General features: G+C 41.1%; 1 protein-coding gene across 3 annotated transcripts in view; it reads left to right on the forward strand.

Annotated features, from left to right (window-relative positions):
- Nucleotides 1–21,905, forward strand: part of mgat3b (beta-1,4-mannosyl-glycoprotein 4-beta-N-acetylglucosaminyltransferase b) — a 71,818-nt gene that overhangs the window by 41,983 nt on the left and 7,930 nt on the right. For all 3 annotated transcript variants that reach the window (XM_088342210.1, XM_088342209.1, XM_088342208.1), the window contains exons 2-4: nt 8,700–9,108; nt 12,197–12,804; nt 13,737–14,019. In XM_088342210.1, coding sequence (XP_088198336.1) covers nt 8,701–9,108; nt 12,197–12,804; nt 13,737–14,019 — 1,299 coding nt within the window. In that variant the 5' untranslated portion in view covers nt 8,700. The remainder of the gene's footprint in view (nt 1–8,699; nt 9,109–12,196; nt 12,805–13,736; nt 14,020–21,905) is intronic.

A 21,905-nucleotide genomic window follows, 5' to 3' on the forward strand; every position in this document is an offset into this window, starting at 1 on the left:
GGGAATACAGTATTATTACTTAAAGTCATTTTAAATCTGATGGTAATTTTTAATGTTAATAAATTATGTATATTCTACTGCTGCTTTAAAATGCACAATCTTTTCATTCAATAAATTTGAGAAGTGGAATTTTTTTCTTGATTTGGATCGCAGATTGTAATTAGGGTAGAATGATATGTTAGACCAGTTGAGAAGCACCGATCATTGTTCATCAAAAGACGGTCTGGGAGTATATTCTGTGGAATTAAAGTGTAAAGCAAAAAGGAAATTCAATGCACTGCCATTTTGCTTTGAATTGACGTGCTGAGTGCTGCATTAATCGTGCAACACGACGTAGCGATGATCAATTTTGTTGCCAACGATTTTAATAATGGATTTGATTGATTTTTATTTCAGCCCTAAAGACAACTATTAGTTCCACTCTGCATAAATATGCCCTTTATGGAAGAGTGACAAGAGAAAAACCCTTGATGGAAGAATTCCATAGAAAGGCCCATTTGGAGTTAGCAAGAAGCTATATGGGAGACACAAATAAAAAAAACAAGGTGCTCTGGGCATATGAAACCAGAAATAAACGATTTGGGCTTGATGCAGATCATTACATATTGCATAAGAGTAACGCTGCACATTACACTGCACACACTATAGCCACTGTCAAACATTGTGGTGGCAGCATCATGCTCTGAGGTTTCTTTTCTTCGGCAGGGTCTGGAAAGAACGTTAAAGTTGATAGGAAGGTGGATGGAACCAAATACAGGGCGATTCTGGTAGAAACCTGTTGGAGTCTGCAAGAGACCTGTGAATTGGGCGCAAGGTTCACCGTTCAAAACAACAACGACCCTAAACGTAAAGCAAAATTTAAAATGGAATGGTTTAAAACTAACAATATAAAGGTGTTAGACTAGCCAAGCCAAAGTCCAGATCTCGATCCGAAAGAGCATTTGTGGAAATACAATCACAATCAAACTTGAGCTGTTTTGTAAGGAAGAATTGGCAGATATTTCAGTTTCAAGATTATAGTTATACCCAAAAATACTTGTGGCTGTAATTGCAGCAAGGAGATCCTGTACAAAATACAGTGGTACCACCTCTTACAGATTACATTCTTTCTGGGAGTAGCTTTGTATCGTAAAAAACTTAAAAAACCTTAAAAAACCTAGAAAAGTAGTGACACATTTTGAATGTAAATGTGCTAATACGTTCTAAGCCCCGCCAAGAACAGTGTGATATTCAGAACATGAAGCAAATACATGTCAAAATTGGATTAACACACAATAAACATAAAACGAGAGGCACAAAATGTAAAAAAACAAACAATAAAGGAAAATGTTAAAGTATTAAATTACCTTTCTGCCTGTGTTTCTTGAAAAAAATGATCCATTGATGTTTGCTTTGGACAATCAGTCAGCAGGCAGACATCATCAGCATGAGCAATAGCCCAACTTGTCAACACTTTTTCCGGGTAATTACTTTCAATAAATTCCGAGAATTCATGGAAATTTGCTCAAATGTCTTTCATTTTAATTTGGGCTGCTTCCCTCTTTCTCCTCCTCTCTGAACACTTTATGCAAGGTAAGATTTTGCAATGTATTCAGACATATGTGGACAAATCTTTGTCAAAGCTTTTCTCCAAGTCTTTTTGGCCGACACTGAAGTTGTCATTGTTGTTTGAAAGCTTCGATTGACAGCTTTCATTCCCTCTTCGCAAATGTCGCTAATCGTGTAATAGAGTCTCTGTGAACCATGACTGACAGCAAGTTTGTTAGTGAAATTTTGCACCTTTTTTTCCACCTTACTTGTCTCAACCCGTTTTTTTTTCCTGGTGTGCTTCACTTTTTTTTTCATAATGGAGACGCTGCTTTGCATTCTGTACTTCACAAGTGGCTACAGAGCACATCAAGTCACCTTTGTGCCAGCTCAGCATTTCCTGGATGGTGCAAACACTAATGGCCTGGAAAAAGCTCTGACGCCTTCTTTTATCTTTCAGGGTTTGTCTTCTGCTCATGAAATCCTCGTTTTCCTCATACACACAAGATATCTATTAATAAATCCAAGATAGAAGGGTTATCGAATGAAAAATTAGATGATAAAACAAATAGCGAGTACTGAAAAATGTAGCCAGCGATTTGAATGTTGGTCTTGAGTGCAGTATACATTAAAGGTGGGGGTGCATCATTTGAGATGTCCTGAAAAAGTTGAAAGGTAAATACTTTATCTATTAAGTTTGCCTTAACAATGCCCGACTGAGTTCTAAGAGCCCTTGTGCTTTATTTTCCACTGCGCCTATTTGCTTTAATATAACTCTTAGAAGAGCTGTTAGGGACAGAACACATTCGGTTCCAGGAATGGGGGCGCTGGGGAGTACTGGAGAGTGACGTCTTGCTCATCCCGACGTTTTTTTGATTTGATTTTATATGTTGGTGTGGCATGAAAATAGTGAAAGTAAGAAAAGGTTAGCTACAAGCAGTGTTCCCTCTAAGCTGCGCAATTGCGCACTGCTCGCACATTCTCAGTGCACAAGAAAATCTAGCCAGCGCACAAAAATGAAGAAGCGACTTAAGTCAAAGTTACAGTGCATGAAGGTAAAAATACACGGGTTCCCCTGACGTTGTGTCCTAAATGCGGTATTTCTAAGTCGAGTCGAAGTAGAACGAAGTTAAGTAAAGTGAGTAAAGTGAGTATGGTTCGTCGAGAACCGGCTTCTTCGGCTCGGCTCACTAAAAGGAACCGGCTCTTTCGGGTCCTAAATGGCTCTTCAGGTTGTTTTTGCTTCTTTAATCCCAACATGACCAAATATTATGTAAAATTATGCACAAAATGACTTAAAGGAAGGGGGAATATAACAAAAAATAAAAAAATACCAAAATGAAAAAGTAGTGAAAAGCTGAGAAAAAAAAGAAACAAAAGGAAGAGAAAAAAAGAAGGAAAAAAATAGAAAAAAGCCAGAAAAAAAGAAAAGAAAGAAATGTAGGAAAAAAAGTAGATAGAGAACAAAAAGAAAAAAGTAACAGCTAGGAAAAAATAAACACTGAAAAAAAGAAAAAAAAGTTTGTGTTCTATTCAAATAATTTCCAATTATATCAAGTGAATGTTGTTGCCAACATTGTACTTCCACTAAAAAATGTGATTAAGTACAGTTTTGTATCTTACAACCGACTAAATAAGCCCCCCAAAATGTTAATATTATGCGACAAAATATATCAGGAAATAAAAAGAAATGGATATCTTGTGAAAGAATTGTAAAAACAAACGACGTTTGTAGGCCGTACAACCTTTGCAATCGTACATTAGTCAATTCATTCAAAAGACAAAAATAATTTTGCATTGCCGGAAACTCAGCAAAATGTACACTGGGGACAACAGTGGCCCTAAAACAAGAACTTTTTCTTCACTATGAGTACTTTATTTAGCTTTATATACATTAGCATTACATTTCGACTAATTTCGTTTGAAGCTGGATTAAAAAGCCTGGCCGCAAGTGGCCCCCAGTCTGTAATTTGCCCACCTCTGTACTGGATCAAGACACTCTAGCACTAACATTGCGGCATGCATGCTCAACACTTGTAAATTATTGAAGAATCACTTTGCACGCAAGCTTTTTTCACATTTTTGCCTCAGCCTGTCACTTACCAGTGAGATCAAGGGTGGAGCAAGAAACAAAGGGGAAATGCCAAAATCAAAGCCAATGGATGCGCTCTCGCACGACATTTGAGCAAAAAACGAGTTTTTCTTGTTTGTCATTAAATCCTCCGAAAAAATTCAGAGACAAAACTGACCTCACATTGTTTTTAGTTTTGGTTTTCTTTGCGCAATTGATTTCTTTAACAATTGCAGCAATAACAAGCGCTTGGGTTACTTTGTCTTGATCAATTTTTGCTCAGAAAAAAGGAAGCATAAGAAGGAAGTTTAAAGTACTTCCAGTTTAAAAAAAGGAGGACATACATTGTGTCAAATTATCCTAAAATTTGAACATCTTAAGGGCCCATTAGCTTGTAGTCTATTTATCACTTTGGCCCTTACAGTCAATTGATGGCGTGAGAGCAGTTTATCTCTACTTAACAGAAGTCTCAAACTCGCAGCCTGCGGGTTATTTTGTTTGTGATTGTTTGTGGCCCCTGCCATAATATAAAAGCTTAATGTTAATGTGGTCCGCGCGCGTTTGATATCATTTCTATATCCGTGCTAGTTAGTCAGGCAATGCTCAAAATTTACTCTGCCCTGCAATATAATTGGCCAACTACTTCCTGGTCCGAGCCACATCAGTGCGTGCACTTCACACGCTATAAGTCTGAGCAAACTAGCAGGTTCGATATATCATTTTTTGCGAAGCGATTCTGGAATATTTTACTCAAATTGAAATGCAGAACGAGGGGCTGCTTCGTGTCAAAGGAGATAGTCACTGCTGTTGAACTGAAGCTTAAACAACAATGGATGCATCTTACATGTGACTTTTGGTGAGGTTCTGACTAATGAAAATCCAATGTGGCCCAACATCAGTCAGAACCTTGTCCTGGCGCCCCCTAAGTAAAATGAGTTTGAGACCCCTGATCTACAGTGTAAAGCAGGCCTCCAGGGCCTTCTCTGCTGGACTAAAATTATTTTAATCATGTAATGTCAATAATATTTTGTCAATTAATACTTATTGAAGAATTCCAAATCGTCTGGCAGCTTCTTTTCTTTGCTTTCCTCCTGGATGTGCTACTTTCAGATGTGTGCTTTCATATTTAAGCATTTAACCAATCACATTTCAGCCATTACTTGTTGCCAGTCTCAGAAATCTGCCCGGAGGCAATCATCAATATTTCTATAGGCCCTGTAGCATAAGATAGTTGTCAATACGATAGCACTGTTTGTTTACCCAATCAGATTCAGAGTTGGCAGGGCCAACACCTGCCAGCGATCCCAGGGAATGTAAAGAGCTTTGCTGGCGAGGCTTACCGGTCCTGAAGGAATGGGAGAGAGGCACCGATGATCTTTTATGCGGCTCTCACCGTGCGCTGGAGGGTCTTCTTGCAGGAACTCGAGCAGGCTCCGTACTACACGGTGATGCCAAATGTCAGGATGCTCTCGATGATGACTCTGTAGAAGGTGCGCATGATGGCTTTTCTCAGTTTCCGGAGGAAGTAGAGGCGCTGATTGGATTTCTTGGCCAGTGATGTGCTATTTGAGGTCCAGGAGAGGTCCTCTGTGACGTGCACACCCAGTAACTTAGTACTGGTCACCATCCCGACCTCAGCAGGTCAATGGTCAGTGGTGAATGCTGAGGGCATGTTCTCCTGAAGTCCACAACAATCTCTTTTGTTGTCTCCACATTCAGGAAGAGATTGTTGTGGTCACACCACTAGGCCAGGCGGCTCACTTCGCTCCTGTAGTTGGCCTTCACATCATTGTTAATGAGACCGGTCACAGTCGTGTCATCAGCAAATTTGACGAGGACGTTTGAGATGTGCAAGGACATGCAGTTGTGGGTTAGCAGGGTGAAGAGGAGGGGGCTGAGTACACATCCTTGGGGGGCCCCCGTGTTTTATATGGTGGTGCTGGATGTGTTTCTGCCGACCCGAACTACCTAAGGTCTCCCAGTCAGGAAGTCCAGCAGCAACTTGCACATTAAGGTGTTGATCTCCAACGGATACAGTTTATTAATGAGTTGCTGGGGGATGATTGTATCGAATGCTGAACTGAAGTCTATGAACAGCATTCTGACTTCGGCTTCTTATTGTCCAGGTGGGTGAGGGCTGTGTGCAGGGTAGTGGAGACTGCGTTATTGGTTGAGCAGTTGTGCCGTTCCGCAAACTGAGAAGGATCGAGAGAGGGTGGGAGGGCACTTTTTGATGTGTTCCAACACCAGCCGTTCAAAGTCCTTGATGGAACTGAAACTTACGGAATCTGTACTGCAGAGTAATTAAAATCTCGAGAAAAGGAAGATAGATTATGTGTACAAATGAAATAAGTAAAATGTGGCTATATTCCTAAATTATATTGCAATTTTGATAGTTTAATATTGGTGCTTTTTTATGCGTCACAGCTGTAGCTGTCGTAAATGTTTTGTAGCCATAAAATACAAACAGAATAACTTTTAATATAATTGTGTTCCTACAATAAAATTATGGTTGCACTCCATCTGGCTGATATAAGATAAAATAAAAACTACACACAACCAGGATTTTGTACTATAACCCGGGATATTGCACTTAAAATCGGGGTATTGAACTTGGAAATGGCATATTGCACTTAAAAGTGTGTCTCGAAACTGAGGTTTAGTGTGTTGACAGCTTTGGGGAATAAGCTATCCCTCAGTCTGTCCGTTATGGCCTCGTGGGATTTGAACCGTCATCCCCCTGGTAAAAGTTATTGGGGGTTTGATTGATTCAGACGACTGAAGGCCTAGGTGTTAAATGCACAGACGTCCACTGGTGTAGAGTGAACAAGGCTCAATCTGGATTTATTTATTTATTAATTTTACTTTTTTTTTCAATTTTTATTTGAGCCTTCCTAACACCTCCTCCCTTCAACCCCTTTGGTGCTTGTTAGGTAAGGTCAGTGAACTCGTTCGGACTCCGGCAGAGGTTTTTGAATAGTCCCTCAGTTTCTTTGTAGTATTGCTGTGATTTCTCCTTTTCTTGGTGCTGGAAAGGAAAAGGGGGGAATTGAATGGGATGAGCACATGTATGCACACACCCCCACACACATGCACGCACATGCACGCTTTGATTTGAAGTTTATTGAGTTGTCAGACTGAAGAAGCACTGCATCATTCACGGCTGCACCTGCACATTTCTGCTGACATGACTCACTTAAGTGTGTGTTCATACAAACTCATGCAAGCACTGTTTTCTTTTGCATATTTGGTGCATTACAAATGGCGGTACAATAACTAATTGATTATCGAATTAACCCTGAGTTTTGTAATTTTGAGTAGAAACTCTTCCAAATATATGTATTTTCATGTCTTTCTTTTCAGATACAGTAATCCCTTGTTTTTCGTAGCGGTTGCGTTCCAAAAGCATTCCGCGACAGTCAAAACTTGCCAAGTAGAATCCTTTATTAATCCATCCATCTGCATCACTTATCTTCAGTAGGGTAGCAGGGGTGCTGGAGCCTATCCTAGCCATCTTTGGGCAGTGGGCAGGGGATACCCTAAAATGGTTGCCAGCCAGTCGCAGGGCACACAGAGACAGACAACTGACTCGCTCATTCACACCTCGGCCAATTAACCTGACATGCATGTTTTTGGAATGAGGGAGGAAACCGGAATGCCCAGAGGAAACCCACGCAAGCATGGGGAGAACATGCAAACTCCACACAGGAAGGTTCGATCTCATGACCTCAGAACTGTGCCGCGGACGCGCTACCCACTCAGCCGCCGTGCTGCCCTCCTTTATTAATGTGTTTAATAAATACCCCAAAACAAACCCAGGAACAAGTATTTGTTTTATAACAAAAATTACTGTACTTTAAGAATGTTTTTTTTACAATTACATTTTGTACTGTCAAAATTATTATTTCTAGCATGTTTCTGTTGTTTTATTGCACAACTGTGATTAAGGACACAACCCATTTTACTCATACTCTGTCGCCGTCATGTTGACGTTATGGAAAACTGCGTTTACTTTCCGGTCTGCAACCCAGAGAAGCTATATTGGACAAAAAAAAAATCAAAATATTAAAATCCTTATATAAGCCTCATAGGAAAGGAAACGAAACACATATAGTATCTATATTAAATAGAAAACATTAAGTATGTGTCCTGTTTGTTCTCCTACAGAAACCATACCCTTTTCCATTATCAAGTCACTTGGATACTTGGCAGGGCTTGTTAGAAATAATTTGCTTTGGGCCTTTTAAGTCTTTTTTTCCCCAATTGTTCATTACATTTAATTTATAAACATGAAATCACTTCTGTACTGTAAAACTCTAAGTTTAAAAATTATATTGACGCTTTTTTGCACAACTGTAACTGATCCATTTTATTTCACATGATACTCTGTCTCCATGATGGGGACGTTATGGAAACTGCTTTTACTCCCTAGTCAGCAACCCAAAATTTTGAGTCATATTGTACTAAAACATAAGAACCTTTTATTAGCCGTATAAGGAAGGAAACACATACTGAACCTATACATATTGGAAATCGTTCAGAATGTGTCCTATTACGCTTTAACAGAAACCATAAAGGTTTTCTATGTTCAAACATTTTTTTAAAAGCACTAGGCGCGCCAAAGAGCAGCATGTGGCTCCAGAACATGTTTAGCGGCTCGAGAAGTCCGACTTTATAAGCCATAGAAAGCATCTTCCTCTGCCGTTTTGGCCTGGCGGCAGATTCTTTTGTGGGTCTAGAATGTTTTCGTTTCCTGATGGAAACTTGAAATCAAAAAACACCTGCGCATGCATAATTTAGGTTCGTCAAACTATTTTACAGACGAGTATAACTCAGATTGCAACGTCATTGATGTCATTGACGTCATTGACGTCATTGACGTCATTGACGCGCAGGAAAACAATCAAAGGAGGGGCGGAGCAATTTTTGGGCCAATCAGAATGCGGAACAGAATGCACAATTAAAATCGAAAGAAGTAGCGAAACCGCGATCGGTAAACAGTGATACAGCAAGGGATTACTCTATACATATTTTATATGATTTGGATGATGTTGTAAAACAACCTTTGGTGACTCTTTTGTAAATGTTTTTTTTCTCCCAGGATGAAAATGCGACGACACAGGGTGTTTTTGCTGTGCACAGTGGGCCTGTGCGTCATCTCCTTCCTGCACTACTACAAGGCCCTGCACTATGTGTCCCTACTTCGCGAGCTTTCCGCACCATATCCCAACATTAAGTCCTTCATCATGGTCACCGGATTCTTCTGGCAAGAGAAGGGAGCCGGAACCGGCTCGCCTCTCAGCCCCGTATCCCCTGAGGCGGCGCCACCACTGCCAGTCCTCCGCCCGTCAGATCCCAAAGTCAAAGGAGCCACTTCTGCGGAGGCGGATTTGGAAGGAACCGGCGTGGTGGGGAGTGCAGGACTGGAGACTAACATCAGGGAGGTGCCGGCGCCTCCTCACCCTTGGGAGAAACCGGATGAGAACCCGAGGGGGGACCTTCCAAGTCAGGTACGATGAAAAAGAATTTGAAAGAGTGATTAGTTCAGGAGTAAAAGGCTAAAGTAAAAAACAACACTCTTGTAAGGTCATAAACCCAAATGGGTTCCAATTTCTCAAATTATGGTAATTATCCAATTACTAAAAATGTGGTTCTTCTGTAGGTTTCAATAGCTTAATGATGGTTAAATAAAGTGTCCGAAGTTGTTGGTTGAATTAATGAACTGATTCCTTGAACGTTTATTTGTATAGCCCTTGATTTTTCTCGCTTTAATTTTGAAAATCGTAAGGATTAAAACAAATTATTCTTTACTGTAATCAGTTAACAAATTTGCCTCTAGGTCAGGGGTCTGGAACCTATGGCTCGCGAGCCCGATATGGCTCTTTCTATGAGTACCTATGGCTCAGAGACAAATTTAATTGCATGCAAATTTTCTCCATTTCGATCAAAACTTGAGCCATTAATCCTGTACTGACACACGCAAAGCCAAACCAAAGCTGGTTCTATAAGCAGTACTTTTCAGAATATATAGGGCACGTTTTCACTACGATTTACAGCCAAGGTGCCACACAAAATAAAACTCGTTTTGGCTGTACAACGCTAAAGAATCCTTTATATAAAAGCTCACTATATAATCTGTTTTCAGTGTTCGGATACTTTTTGAAGAAACCACGGAACAAATTGTAACTATGCGAAAACACCGGAAGAGAACTTAGTTATTTGATTGGGTGAGTGGGAGGGATGGGTGGAGCTATGCAAAAAGTGCAAGCACTCCCTCCCATCTCTCGCCCTACTCCGTCCGCGCCAAAAGTAAGCACATCAGGCTCCCTGTTCTCAGAATGTTGTGACCTTTTTACAAAATAAATGCTTGCATCTGGTTTTGAAACCAATATGTTGGAAAAAAGGGTCAAAATGAGTTTAACCGATCTTGAGTAATTGCAAGAAAGAGACAAGTTTAAAGTGTTATGTTTGTTGATTGTGGGACACGGGCTCTGGCATTATTTTCTTTTCATAATTTTTATCAAATCATCAAAAATAAATGTGCTGAAGACTAAGCTTTTGTCTGGGGCGCGGGTTTAGCAATTTAGTAAATTTGTCTCACATTATATGGTGTGGCTCTGTCCCAAAATAAAATTAACATATTTTGCTTTTATGGCTCTTTGAGTCAAAAAGGTTCCCGACCCCTGCTCTAGGTATTGCTTGAGCTCCACCATAAACCTTTTTTTTTTCTCTGAAAGATGTTCTAAATTCCTACACTGTTAAAAATTAAAGAACGTTATTACTTTGAGTTCTTGGAGTTCTGATATGTTCAAATAAGTTCTGAAAAAAAAGGGGGTAAGCGCCAGAGATTATAGGACTTTTCGACAGCCGAAAGTCTGGAAGTTACTTGCACAAAAAAAAAGGTTTCCAGCTGTAATGCTAGTCGATTTTGGGGAGATTCCCTTCAACAGAAAAAAAACGCTCATTCCCAAGAACTAGCAAGAATGGAGTTAAATCTGAAACTGTCACCTTATTAGTCATCGTGAAGAGATTTGGTCTTATGCTCTGGCTGGTTGCAACGTATGGCCCTCGTGCTGATATCAAGGCCTTAGTGCAAACCTGCACGGCCACGGTGTGCGGTCCTGAAGTGCAATGAGTCAGGGAGGTGAAGAGAGAGCGCGGCTATAGCTCAGGCTATGCTTTTTAGATGGACCAGTGACGCTCGACCAGATCATGCCTCTTAAGGCTTGCCTCAGCTACCTGATATCACCAGTAGCAGATGACGGTGTTTGAAATTGCTAAACTTTTTAGAAAGCCAAAGAAATGGGAAATTTACATAATGTTCTGTAATTGAGAACGATACAAAACCTCTCAACTATTTGGGTTGAGTTGGTAAGGGCATTTGAAATAATAGGTTAAATGCTGGCTCAAATTAGGTTCTTGTAAGGGTAAAAAGGGAAAAAACGATTGGTTTCATAATTCAACTCTGCGGTTTATTCATTTACCCGTCTTCAGGTTAATAATTGAACTTTATTTGTATTTTTGACCAAGCATCAATTTGAGTTGGTTCCTTTTTTACTCAATTCGGGTTACTTTTGACCAACTTTTTTCGCCATTTATTTAAGTATTTGAAAAAAGTACTGAATTTTCCGCACACCCCCAAAAATTGTCTATTGTCATATATTCTTCATACATAAGGCGTACCAAACTATAAGGTGCATGAAATTGACAGCATGTGCGATGGCTTTATTATGTATACGTATGTAAAAAAGCTTGTATTGTATTTTGTTGAAAGACCTTCTGTTTACACCTTCTGTCCTTTGCAGTGTTATTGACGCACATGTAAAGAAGTGGAAAGATTGTTTAACCTTTTACAATGCACTATGCAAATCAGCGTTACTGGCACCGTGAGTACAAATTGAGATAATGAGACAAGCAGGGGTCTCCAATGTGGTGCCCATGGACACCAGGGTGCACCCTAGTAGAAGCTGTGGTGCTGTGGGTCATTATGATTTTTTAGTAAAATTATCATTAAGTGGTCGACAAAGTCTATGTAACCGTACTTCCAATTATACTAACATGGTAACAACATAATTATAATAAGTTGTTATTTAAGAAATGCATATTAAACTGGATGCCCTTTGTGCTAATTAGTAACAAAAAGCTTAAGAAAAGTTGCCGCCCCCTGCGTATTGCCTTTTCGTATGTCATCTGTATCACTTAGTGGTCTAGTGGTAAAGTGTTGGCGGCTTCTCCGCTAGGACCCGGTTTCAAATCCCGTTAAATTGCGATTTCGCCCAATGATGATTAGGGAATGATAAATCATCGTTCAAATATGGAAGCTTAACGTAAAATCATGTGTAGTAAAGTACATCTATAAATACTTTATGCATTTCTAATCTTATCCACTATATTCTGATGTATACAGTAAAAGGTGCACCGGGTTTAAAGGTGCACTTTCAAATATCTGTCCAATTGGGAGTTTTTAGGTGCACTTGACAGTACGGAAAATAATACAGTATTTGATTTACACAATATTGAAACGTGGACAGCTACAAAACAGAATGTTCTTTGTTTAATAAGTCAGTTAATAAATCCTTTTTTTTTGCCATGCCATAGCTACAAGAAGATCACGTTCCCCCCAGGAACCCTACATCTCACCTGGCCCACCCGGCTGCATCCTTAAAAGACGGACCCTCCTCAGACTTATTGGAGTCAATGGGCGACCTGCACACTCGCACTTACCAGCTGCAGGACGACAAAACGCAGTACTTTGCTCGAACCCGAGCCGGAGCACTCTGTTTCCGCCGAGGCACAGAGGTGGCCAACCCCAAAGAGAACGTTGGCAAAGGTGGAGGAGCCGGGGAGAGCAGCCACCCGGCCACCATTGGTCACCGAAAACCTTTGGAGGTGCAGCAGCAGACGTCCACCGTGCCAAAATCCAAGAGTAGGCCCATTCGGGGCGGCCGGCGTCTAGTGAAATGCGTTTGCCGGCCCGGCTGGCATGGACCCTACTGCGGGGTGCCTACCATGGTCTATCACTCTAACCTGCCCACCAAGGAGCGGCTTACGCCCAGAGAGACGCCCCGTCGCGTCATCAACGCCATCAATATCAACCACGAGTTCGACTTGCTGCACGTACGCTTTCATGAGCTGATGCAGGCTGTAGACCTGTTCCTCGTATGCGAGTCTAACTTCACCGCCTATGGAGAGAAAAGACCTCTCAGGTGTGCTACTGAGCTATAGTGCTTCGAAAATGTAATGGATTACTTTCTGCATTTAGTTTCTTAGTTAGGCCAGTGGTCCGCAACCTTTTCCGTACAACAAAACGGTTTAATGTCTGACAATATTCTCGCAGCTCGGCCCAATAATAACATTAGTAGTAATAACGATAATCAATAATAATAAGAGGCATAAATCCACTGTGTATTCAGTAGCCCACTACAGAAAAATATAACATTAAGATAAGGCATTTTGTCCCATCATCATTATACACACGGTGCGGATTACGTTATACAACGTTGTTTTGGCTTAACTCTTTCCCATGATGCTCTTTTACAACGTTGTTCAATGTGGCACCGTGAGTAAAAATAGTTTGATGATGACATAAAATCTGATGCACTGTACAATCCTTGTTAGGGGTTTAGTGGCTACTCATTGGTAATGTTTGTGGTTCTGGATTTGTGTACTTTCCAGATTTTTGCAATTTGGGAGATGGAATAAGAGCTTGCTATGCCCACACCACGCATTGGCCTGGTATTACAGTACCTCCGGGATGGGTGCATTCGCATTGATTGCTGCTTGGCCCTGTGGCTTGGACCTTGACTCAGCCTCTTGGCTGGGAACAAGTGTCTCGGCCCCTTGGCTTTGCAGTGTATTATGATTCGACCGATAACAGATAATGGATAATTGATAAAGAATATAGAACAATAACCCTCTACAAAACCCCCCCACATAGGTCTGACTGTGTTTGACAGTATAGTTCTGCAAATGTGAGAATATTATGTCATATTTAAGAGCTAGTATGGCCTCCCCTACTCCAGTGATGAATAAGTCACAACATTTGTGGTTACCTGTAATTATGTACCTATAAGAGCATTAGTGTCTTTAAATTACTCCATAAAGGGATATTTTTTCCCACTTTCTGTGTGCTTTCTAGTTTTCTGCATATGCTCCTGAACGGTACTTACGACTACGTGCGCCACAAGATCCTCTATGTGTTTCTGGACCATTTTCCTGAGGGGGGACGGCAGGACGGCTGGATCGCAGACGACTACCTCCGCACTTTCCTAACGCGCAACGGAATGTTGCGGGTTGTCGGTGGCCGCCCGGACGACGTCTTCATCATCAACGACGCGGACGAGATCCCGGCTCACGAGGGCCTCCTATTCCTCAAACTCTTCGAAGGCTGGACCGAGCCCTTCGCAATCCACATGCGAAAGGTGAGTGTCTTTGATTTTTATATTGATCTCAGGCACAAATCAAAGAAACCGGATGGGTAACTCTCTGTGACCTCTTTTGAAATTAAGTAACGAGGTCCCTCTACTTATGAGCTACTTGAGATACAAGAAATTTGAGATAAGAGAAGTCTTTCAAGCAAACGTTTTGCTGGAAATACGAGAGAAAGTCCAAGTCAAGATCATTTACAGACCCTACCTCTAAAACTCACTCACCGCCAGCATCAGCTCATCCCAGTTAGGATGTGCGTTTCCTACCAACCAGACCTGATTCCATGCCGTAGTGGGTTCAAAGTATTTTTTTTTATCATTAAATGTATCTTTTTATCATATTTTTCTGTTCTATTACTATTTTAATGTGTTTTTAGTCATCAGTGAGATTTATTTCTTAACTAACCAATTTTCACGACCATACGGTCGTGTTAAAAGGCACAGACTCTGTAGCTGGTTCTGTGTCTGTATTTAACACTTCACAGGGCGCACCGCACGATAGGGCGCAGGTGCCCTCTTCTGGTTCAGCTGTTGTACTAAAAAAGGACAACAAGGTGCAAATGCTCCGTGCTTTACTGTTCTATTACATTCCCCCAAATTTTGATGTTTAGTAACGTTTCCGCATCGGGGGAAATTTTTTGGCACAACACCGCCTTACAAAACAGAAAAGTATAAGAGTGTGGGTATTTATAAATGCAGAGGTAGCAAAACTGAGTTTAGTTGTGGTGTATTTAGGTATTGATCACAAAGTAAAACACACGGATTAAAACTTGTCGGAGTTTGTTTTTCGTTTTGTTCGTAACTCAAAGTGCCATCGAAGCAATTTTGAGAGCCACACCATCTATAATAAAACAAAATTCAACATTACCACCAAACCTGCCCACCAAAAAAAAGATCATTTTTCAGCGCATTTTATTTAACTGTCTGACGTTTGATTTTTGGATCAAATCTATGAAATAATAACAGTAGCAGAGCCTATTTCAAATCAACAAATATACGATATACTATACTATATATTTAAATTTGTCTCTGTTCAGTAGTAACTTAAGATCGTTGAGACTTATGTTGACCATCATTCTTATCATAAATAATGGTTTCTAAACAATGTGCAAGAAGATTTCGTCTGTAAAAATGTCAAAAAAAATACTGCAAAAGAGAAGGATACAGTTGTCAGTAACTACAGCGCAGAGGGTCCTGGGCGAGAGGGGGAGAGCGGGGAGTGGCTATGTGTGCAAAGATCTGCCCGCCCTTGCCGATCACCCATTCAAACTGCTCAGGGTGCTTGGTTGGTGTTTTCAGGTGTTTAGAATTTGTTCTGCGGTTTTTAATCACAAAGTGCCTCAACATTCCACATAATTTGCTTAATGAGCTTTCATATACAGGATTCTATGGATACATAAAGTCAAAACAGGATCTGTTGATGTAACAATTTGACTGTAAACTATTATACGTTCCGGGGAAGTGGCTATGTGTCTCTGTTCACTAGTAACTTAAGATCGTTGAGGCTCACTTTGACAAACATTTTTGTCGTAAATAATTGTTAGGGTTAATATTTTCGTAATAGGTTAAACTGGAGTGATCAGTAAGAGAGGCAAATGTAGTTTTAGAATTTATTTCACTGTGCAGTGGGCAGACGGATTCAAAAAATCTCACCGTCTCACAAGTTTCCCGCGGTGCGGCAAAGTTTTGTTCAAAAGCGTGCGCATGCGCAGAAAGTATCAATGACGTCACACATACATCTACGGTTCAAAGTTCGCACATGCGCAGGAATGACCGATGACGTCATACATGTCTTTCGGATAAAAAATAGTACATAGAAGAAGAAAATGAATTGTAATACAGATCAAACTCATCAGGATTATTTGTAACATAGTAGACAGAGAAATACACAATTAACTGAATATGATTAGCTCTTACATTTCCCCCCTGTTGTGGATTTCGAAGGACATCAGTGATAACAATACCAGAGGTTTTCAAGTTAACACATCATTAAGAAATACAACAGGTTGGTAGTTTCGTGGAGGGGCGAAAAACCTTCGTAAAGGAAAAAATTCCCCTCCTCCCACCTCGTTTCCATGAGGTCGAGAATGTTTCTTATACTAGGAAATGTAATAGTAATAAGCAATGATTAACTATAAGAATCACAGATAAAATGAACAAAAACCAAAACACACAAACAAAAGAAAACAAAAAAAAAATCCTGCCTGCGCGTTGGTCCCCACAAGGCCTAACCCGAGCCTGTGTGACATCGTAGGTCGCCTGCCGACGACGGTGTAAGCAGGGGCCCGACCGGCCTTGACCCACTCGGATCTTCGTGTGTCAGTGGTGTATACAGTGAGGGGGTTTTCCCTTTTAGTTCGTAGGGATAAGTCCATTAGACAACGCTGTCTGGGTCAATTTCATCATCAGAGTATTGTGGGACAGAAATCAATTTGTAATGGTACATATGAGCAATAAACATTCTTGACACCATCTTCTTTGTCATGGGCACGATGCAGCAAGAACATACACCACACAGGAGAATAAAGATTACTAGGATTCCGACAAATGGTGCCAGGATCTTCACCAGAATCTGGGACCAGCTGCCAGAGTACAGCCAATCGAGCCATCCCGGCTGAACGTCCTTCTCTTGGGTCATTGTGTTTCTGAGGTTCTTCATGGTGGCTAAGGCATCGATGATTGTCTCGTTTTCATCCGGGATGTAGGTGCAACAGTGTTCTCCTATCAGTGCACATACACCACCTTGAGGGGCCAGAGCAAGGTCAACTGCCATCCTGGTCTGGAGGGCCATGATTCTAACAGCATCAATTTCCTTTTGTTGAGCTTCAACTATATCTATCGTGGCATTAACAAAGGAATTAAACCTGTAGTCTATCGTTTCTACGCGCAGGGCAACTTTGCCGACCCCTATGTTAGGGAATAGGATGTGAACCAGCTTATCCCCTGTCGTCCAATATCTTTGGCTCCAAGGGACATTCGATCCCAAAATTGGATCATGTGGTTGAAACTCAACAAATCGTTTTCTACGGGAAGAGAACGTTATTGGATGCTTAGTAATAATGTAGGTGTGGTCAGAAATAGTTACTGGAGTGCAGACAGTTGTTGTATTCATAGGCAAACGAGTATACGCTTTCCAGCCGCACAGCCAATATACATTGCTGAGTGCGATCAGATTAGTCTCTTCAGGGATATTAACGGTTATGTTGCAATGAGTACTGTCTATAGCACTTATTCTGCGATGACCTTTTAAATTAACACAAACTGAAAAACACGAAGTGTTATTATTTGTTTTGTCACAGTTTATGGTGTGATCATCGTGTAGAGTCACTTTGAGTTCAATAGGGATAGTATGGTCTAACACATGGAGTTTGTCATGGTGGGCCGCAGTTGTGGGTTTGTTCTGAGTTTCATTAATAACCCCTAAAGCCTGACTATGTTCTAATGGGGTAGCATACAGGTAAGCTTGTCCTGCACTGTGAGGCATTATGGAACATACATAACATCCCGATACGCCATAATGTGAGGCAGTCATATTAGCATAGCGCCACCATAAATTGGCGGCTAACGGATGTGTGTGATATTCATCATTGTTATGGTCCGTCCAAAAATGACCAAAGGTCGCATCCCTATTTTCGTTATCGCGATACTTTGTGTCCGGGATAATATGGCGTTCCTTTAATGGTAATTTGATATTGCCTCCTGTGACCTGAGGTTTGGATTTAGGTGCCAAAACACACACTTGGAAATAAAAATTTGGATCAGGTCCAATTATGTCTGGACAGAGGGCAATAGCTATACAACCTTGTTGTGCTGGCATCATTGTTAGGTTGAGGTGTGTTTGTGTCTTTGTCATGTTTAGGAAAACTTTCCGGAATTCTACAGTTATTTCAGAGGCTATGCCAGACTTTGTCCAAATATTATGTAACTCTTCCCGTGTTTGCCAGTATGTGTAAAGAAAAACCATATCCCAGTATTCATTATACGCTTTAGTCCTATCTCGTAATGAGACCTCAGTCTGCACTCCCGCATACCACTCTTCTTCTTTGTATTCACTACCTGTGCGTAGATGGCCATATTGTAAATAATCATAACCTGTGATTGGCGGCGGGTATGGTTCACACATGGTACAGTGAGTTTGTAGTCCTGACAGCGGTATTAATAATTTAACTTGCTCATTTGACTGTGGAACACAGTAAGTATAGGGATATACCGGACCCCCAGACCAGGTGTATTCCCCTTCTATTGGCTTTATGACAGGACATGTCGTTTGTTGGCTTTCTGGACCCCAAATTTTGGTGCGGATGTTGGCTTGCATCGATTGGGCTGGCAAGAGGAGCAGGGTGAGGATGAGTCCCCACCCTAGGATGGTGACAAGCATGTTTATTTGAGTTCGGTGATTTTTTTGCAGTGACTCTGGTGAATCCAGGTGTCTCTTTCAGCTATCTTTATAGCTGTCGGCGTGGTGAGCAGGACTGTATATGGCCCGTCCCAACGTGGACTGGACCAGCTCTTTCTTTTCACCACTTTTACAAGCACCAGGTCACCAGGAGTCACTGTCTCCTGAAACAAAGGAATAGAACCAGGCGGCAGATCATTTGCAGACACAACTTGTTTCTCTCTAAATAGTTTACATAACCAATCTGTCATTGGATCTGCTTGATTTTTTTCTTCTGAGAATGGCTGACCTTCCCACATTGGAAGGTGGAAAGGTCTGCCATGCACAGCCTCAAATGGTGTGATGCCTGTGTTTATTGGTGTAATTCTCATATATGTTTTAACTAGACTTAGACATTCGGGCCATGGTTTGCCCGTTTCTTCCATTGTCTTTTTGAGTCTTAGTTTAACTGTACCATTTGTTCTTTCAACAAGCCCTGCACTCTGTGGATGATAGGAACAGTGGTATCTGAGTGTTATACCCAAATGGACAGCCATGTTGTCAATAATGTCATTGACAAAATGGCTGCCATTATCACTCCAGAGCACTCTTGGAATGCCATGCTCTGGGATGATATGTTTACATATGGCTTTGGCAACTGAAAGTGCATTGTTATGTTTTGATGGTACAATTTCTACCCACTTTGAAAATGAATCTACAAGCACAAGACAGTATTTATATGGACCACTTTTAGACAGTTCAATGTAATCCATATGTAAGACTTCAAAAGGGTAAGTCCCAGCTGGGGTCTTCCCTCGTTTTGGCCTAATGTTTCCTTGGACATTATGTCGGCAACAAACCAAACAAGATCTACAAAAATTTTTAAAATAGGTTTGTAATCCTAACGGTACTATAAATACTTGTCGTACCACAGACATCATACCCCCTGTTGAGACATGGCTTTTTCCATGACTCAAAGAAGCGACCGCGTGATAGAGACTGCGGGGAATGACGGGTTTGTTGTCTTTTTGAAAAAGTCCTTCAGGAGTTCTTGTGACTCCCATGTCTATCCATTGTTGCTTCTCTTTGTCAGGTGCATTCTCTTGCATATCTATTAAAATTTGTGTTGGAATATGAGACGAATTTTCTTGATTCCTTTGGGTGAAAGTATCTGATTGTTGAAGTGCAGCTTTTTTCGCAGCTGCATCAGCTTTTGCGTTTCCAAGTGAAACGGGGTCTTTGTTTGTTGTATGTGCTTTGCATTTGCACACTGCTAATTTAGAGGGCAGTAGTACTGCTCTCAACAGTTCTGTTAGCAGTTTTGCATGTTGGACTGGTTTGCCGGATGAGGTCTTCATTCCTCGTCTTGCCCATAAGGTAGCAAAGGTGTGGATGGTTGAAAAGGCATACTGGCTATCTGTGTAGATAGTGACAGGTTCATCTTTGAACAGTTTACAGGCTTCTGTCAGGGCAACTATCTCTGCAGCTTGAGCTGAGTAGTTGCTGGGCAGTGGTTCGGATTTTAAAGTCTTTGTCTGGCTGACCACTGCATAACCTGTGTTGTTCTTTCCAAATTGGCCTTTGCCTGACGATCCATCAACAAAAATTGTTTCTCCTTCGTTGAGCGGTGAGTCTTTGAGATCTGGGCGAGGTTTGCAAACTTCTTCTGTCTTCTCAGTACAGTTATGTGGTTGTCCATCTTCTTCTGTAGGTAAGAGGGTTGCTGGGTTGAGGGTGTTACACCTTTTGATGGTTAGGTGAGGTTGGGATAATAAGACAGCCGTCATCGCTATGTGTCTTGCTGGGGACAAGAATGACATCTTTGTTTGCGTGAGTAGTATGTCCACTGAATGGCTGACTAGTAAAGTTAGTGAATGAAACAATACTACTTCTGCTGAGGAACGTATTGCCATTGCTGCTGCACAAACTGATTGGACACAATGTGGCAAGGCTTGAGCTACTGTGTCCAATCTCTTTGAATAGTATGCTACTGGGCGGAGTTGTCCGCCATATTGCTGCAACAATACAGATGTCATAAATCCATTTTTGCAATCCACTGTTTGAGTTTTTGGTATGTGGTTTTGGGGCTTGGAGGACAGCCATCTTCCTGTCAGATGTTAGTTTTCGGCCTTCGGCTGAGACCAGATGTCCCAAGAAAACCACTTCCTTTTGAACCCATTGAAGTTTCTCCAATGAAGCTTTGTTTCCAGTTCTTGCTAGGTGTTTGCATAATTCAATTGATTCTGAAGTGTTTTCTTCCTTTGTGGGACTGGCTATCAAAATGTCATCCACATAGATAAGAATTTTAGTGGACTCTTTGTGTTGGTGTTGACTGATGCAATTGTTAATTTCTTGTGAAAAAATAGTTGGACTTTCTGCATACCCTTGAGGTAATCTCGTGTAGGTATACTTTTTGTTATTAAATGTGAAACCAAACCAATGCCTGGCTGAAGGATGCAGCGGTATTGAGAAAAATGCATTGCTGAGATCAATTACTGTGAAGAATTTGTGTGAATTTTTTAATTCGTTCATGATGGAGTGCGGATCGGGGACACACGGGGCTCTTGACTTTATCGCTGAATTAACCGCTCTGAGGTCATGCACCATTCTCCACGATTTAGAATCTGCTTTCCTAACTGGAAAGATTGGTGTATTGCAAATGGCAGTTGGTGCTTCAATTAGAATGCCTGCCGTTATCATGTCTTGAATAACTGGCCGTATACCTTCCTTGGCGTCCGGTTTCAAAGGATACTGTCTAATTTGTGGGCGGTAATTTCCTTTTGGTTCAATGATGACTTCAGTTGCTGTGGTCATTAGCCCCACATCAGTCTTTGAAGTTGACCACAATACGTCTGGAATGTCTGGGAAGTCACTAGATTGATAGTAGTCTTCCAAAACTTGCTGTGGTCATTCACTTAAATGGATTTCTGGAATGAAAATTGTAGTCCACCTGAGTGATTTGTGAAAGACTGGTCCTAAATCACGAATGTCACATGCAAATGAGCCGTCCGCTTGTGGTTGCCATGGTTCGTTTCTTATGATGAGAATTCGGAGGATTATCCTTTCCACCTCGTTCCATTTCATGTCATGAGATTTTGCCAGCAGTATGTGAAGTAATTCTCCTGGAAAGTCCTGTTTTTTCAGAGGCTCAATGTTTCTTGGAAAGGGAACTGTGACAAACATCCACCCAGATTCGTCACTCCAATAGACTTTGTCTGTAGTCATCCTTTTTGGTTGAAGTTTATTCCAACGTTCCAAGAAGTCTGGCTTTGGTGGCTCTGTAGTACATTTGATTGTACAATGCAAAGGGTACTTTGTTTGGGGTCTCCATAATGTGTTTTTTTTAAAGAGTTGTAGTGGAAGTGATCTTAAATCTGTTGTAATTGAAGCTGGACCTGTAACTATCGGATTGAGGTTGTAGAGTATTGTTGGGACTCCACTTCCTTCCATGATCATCATCTGGAATTTGTCTTCCTTTTTTACCACCAGGTGATGCCCCTCAACA

Source organism: Urocampus carinirostris, chromosome 8 (assembly GCF_059441175.1).
Source record: "Urocampus carinirostris isolate Australia breed hairy pipefish chromosome 8, RoL_Ucar_1.0, whole genome shotgun sequence".
NCBI classification, from domain to species: Eukaryota; Metazoa; Chordata; class Actinopteri; order Syngnathiformes; family Syngnathidae; genus Urocampus; species Urocampus carinirostris.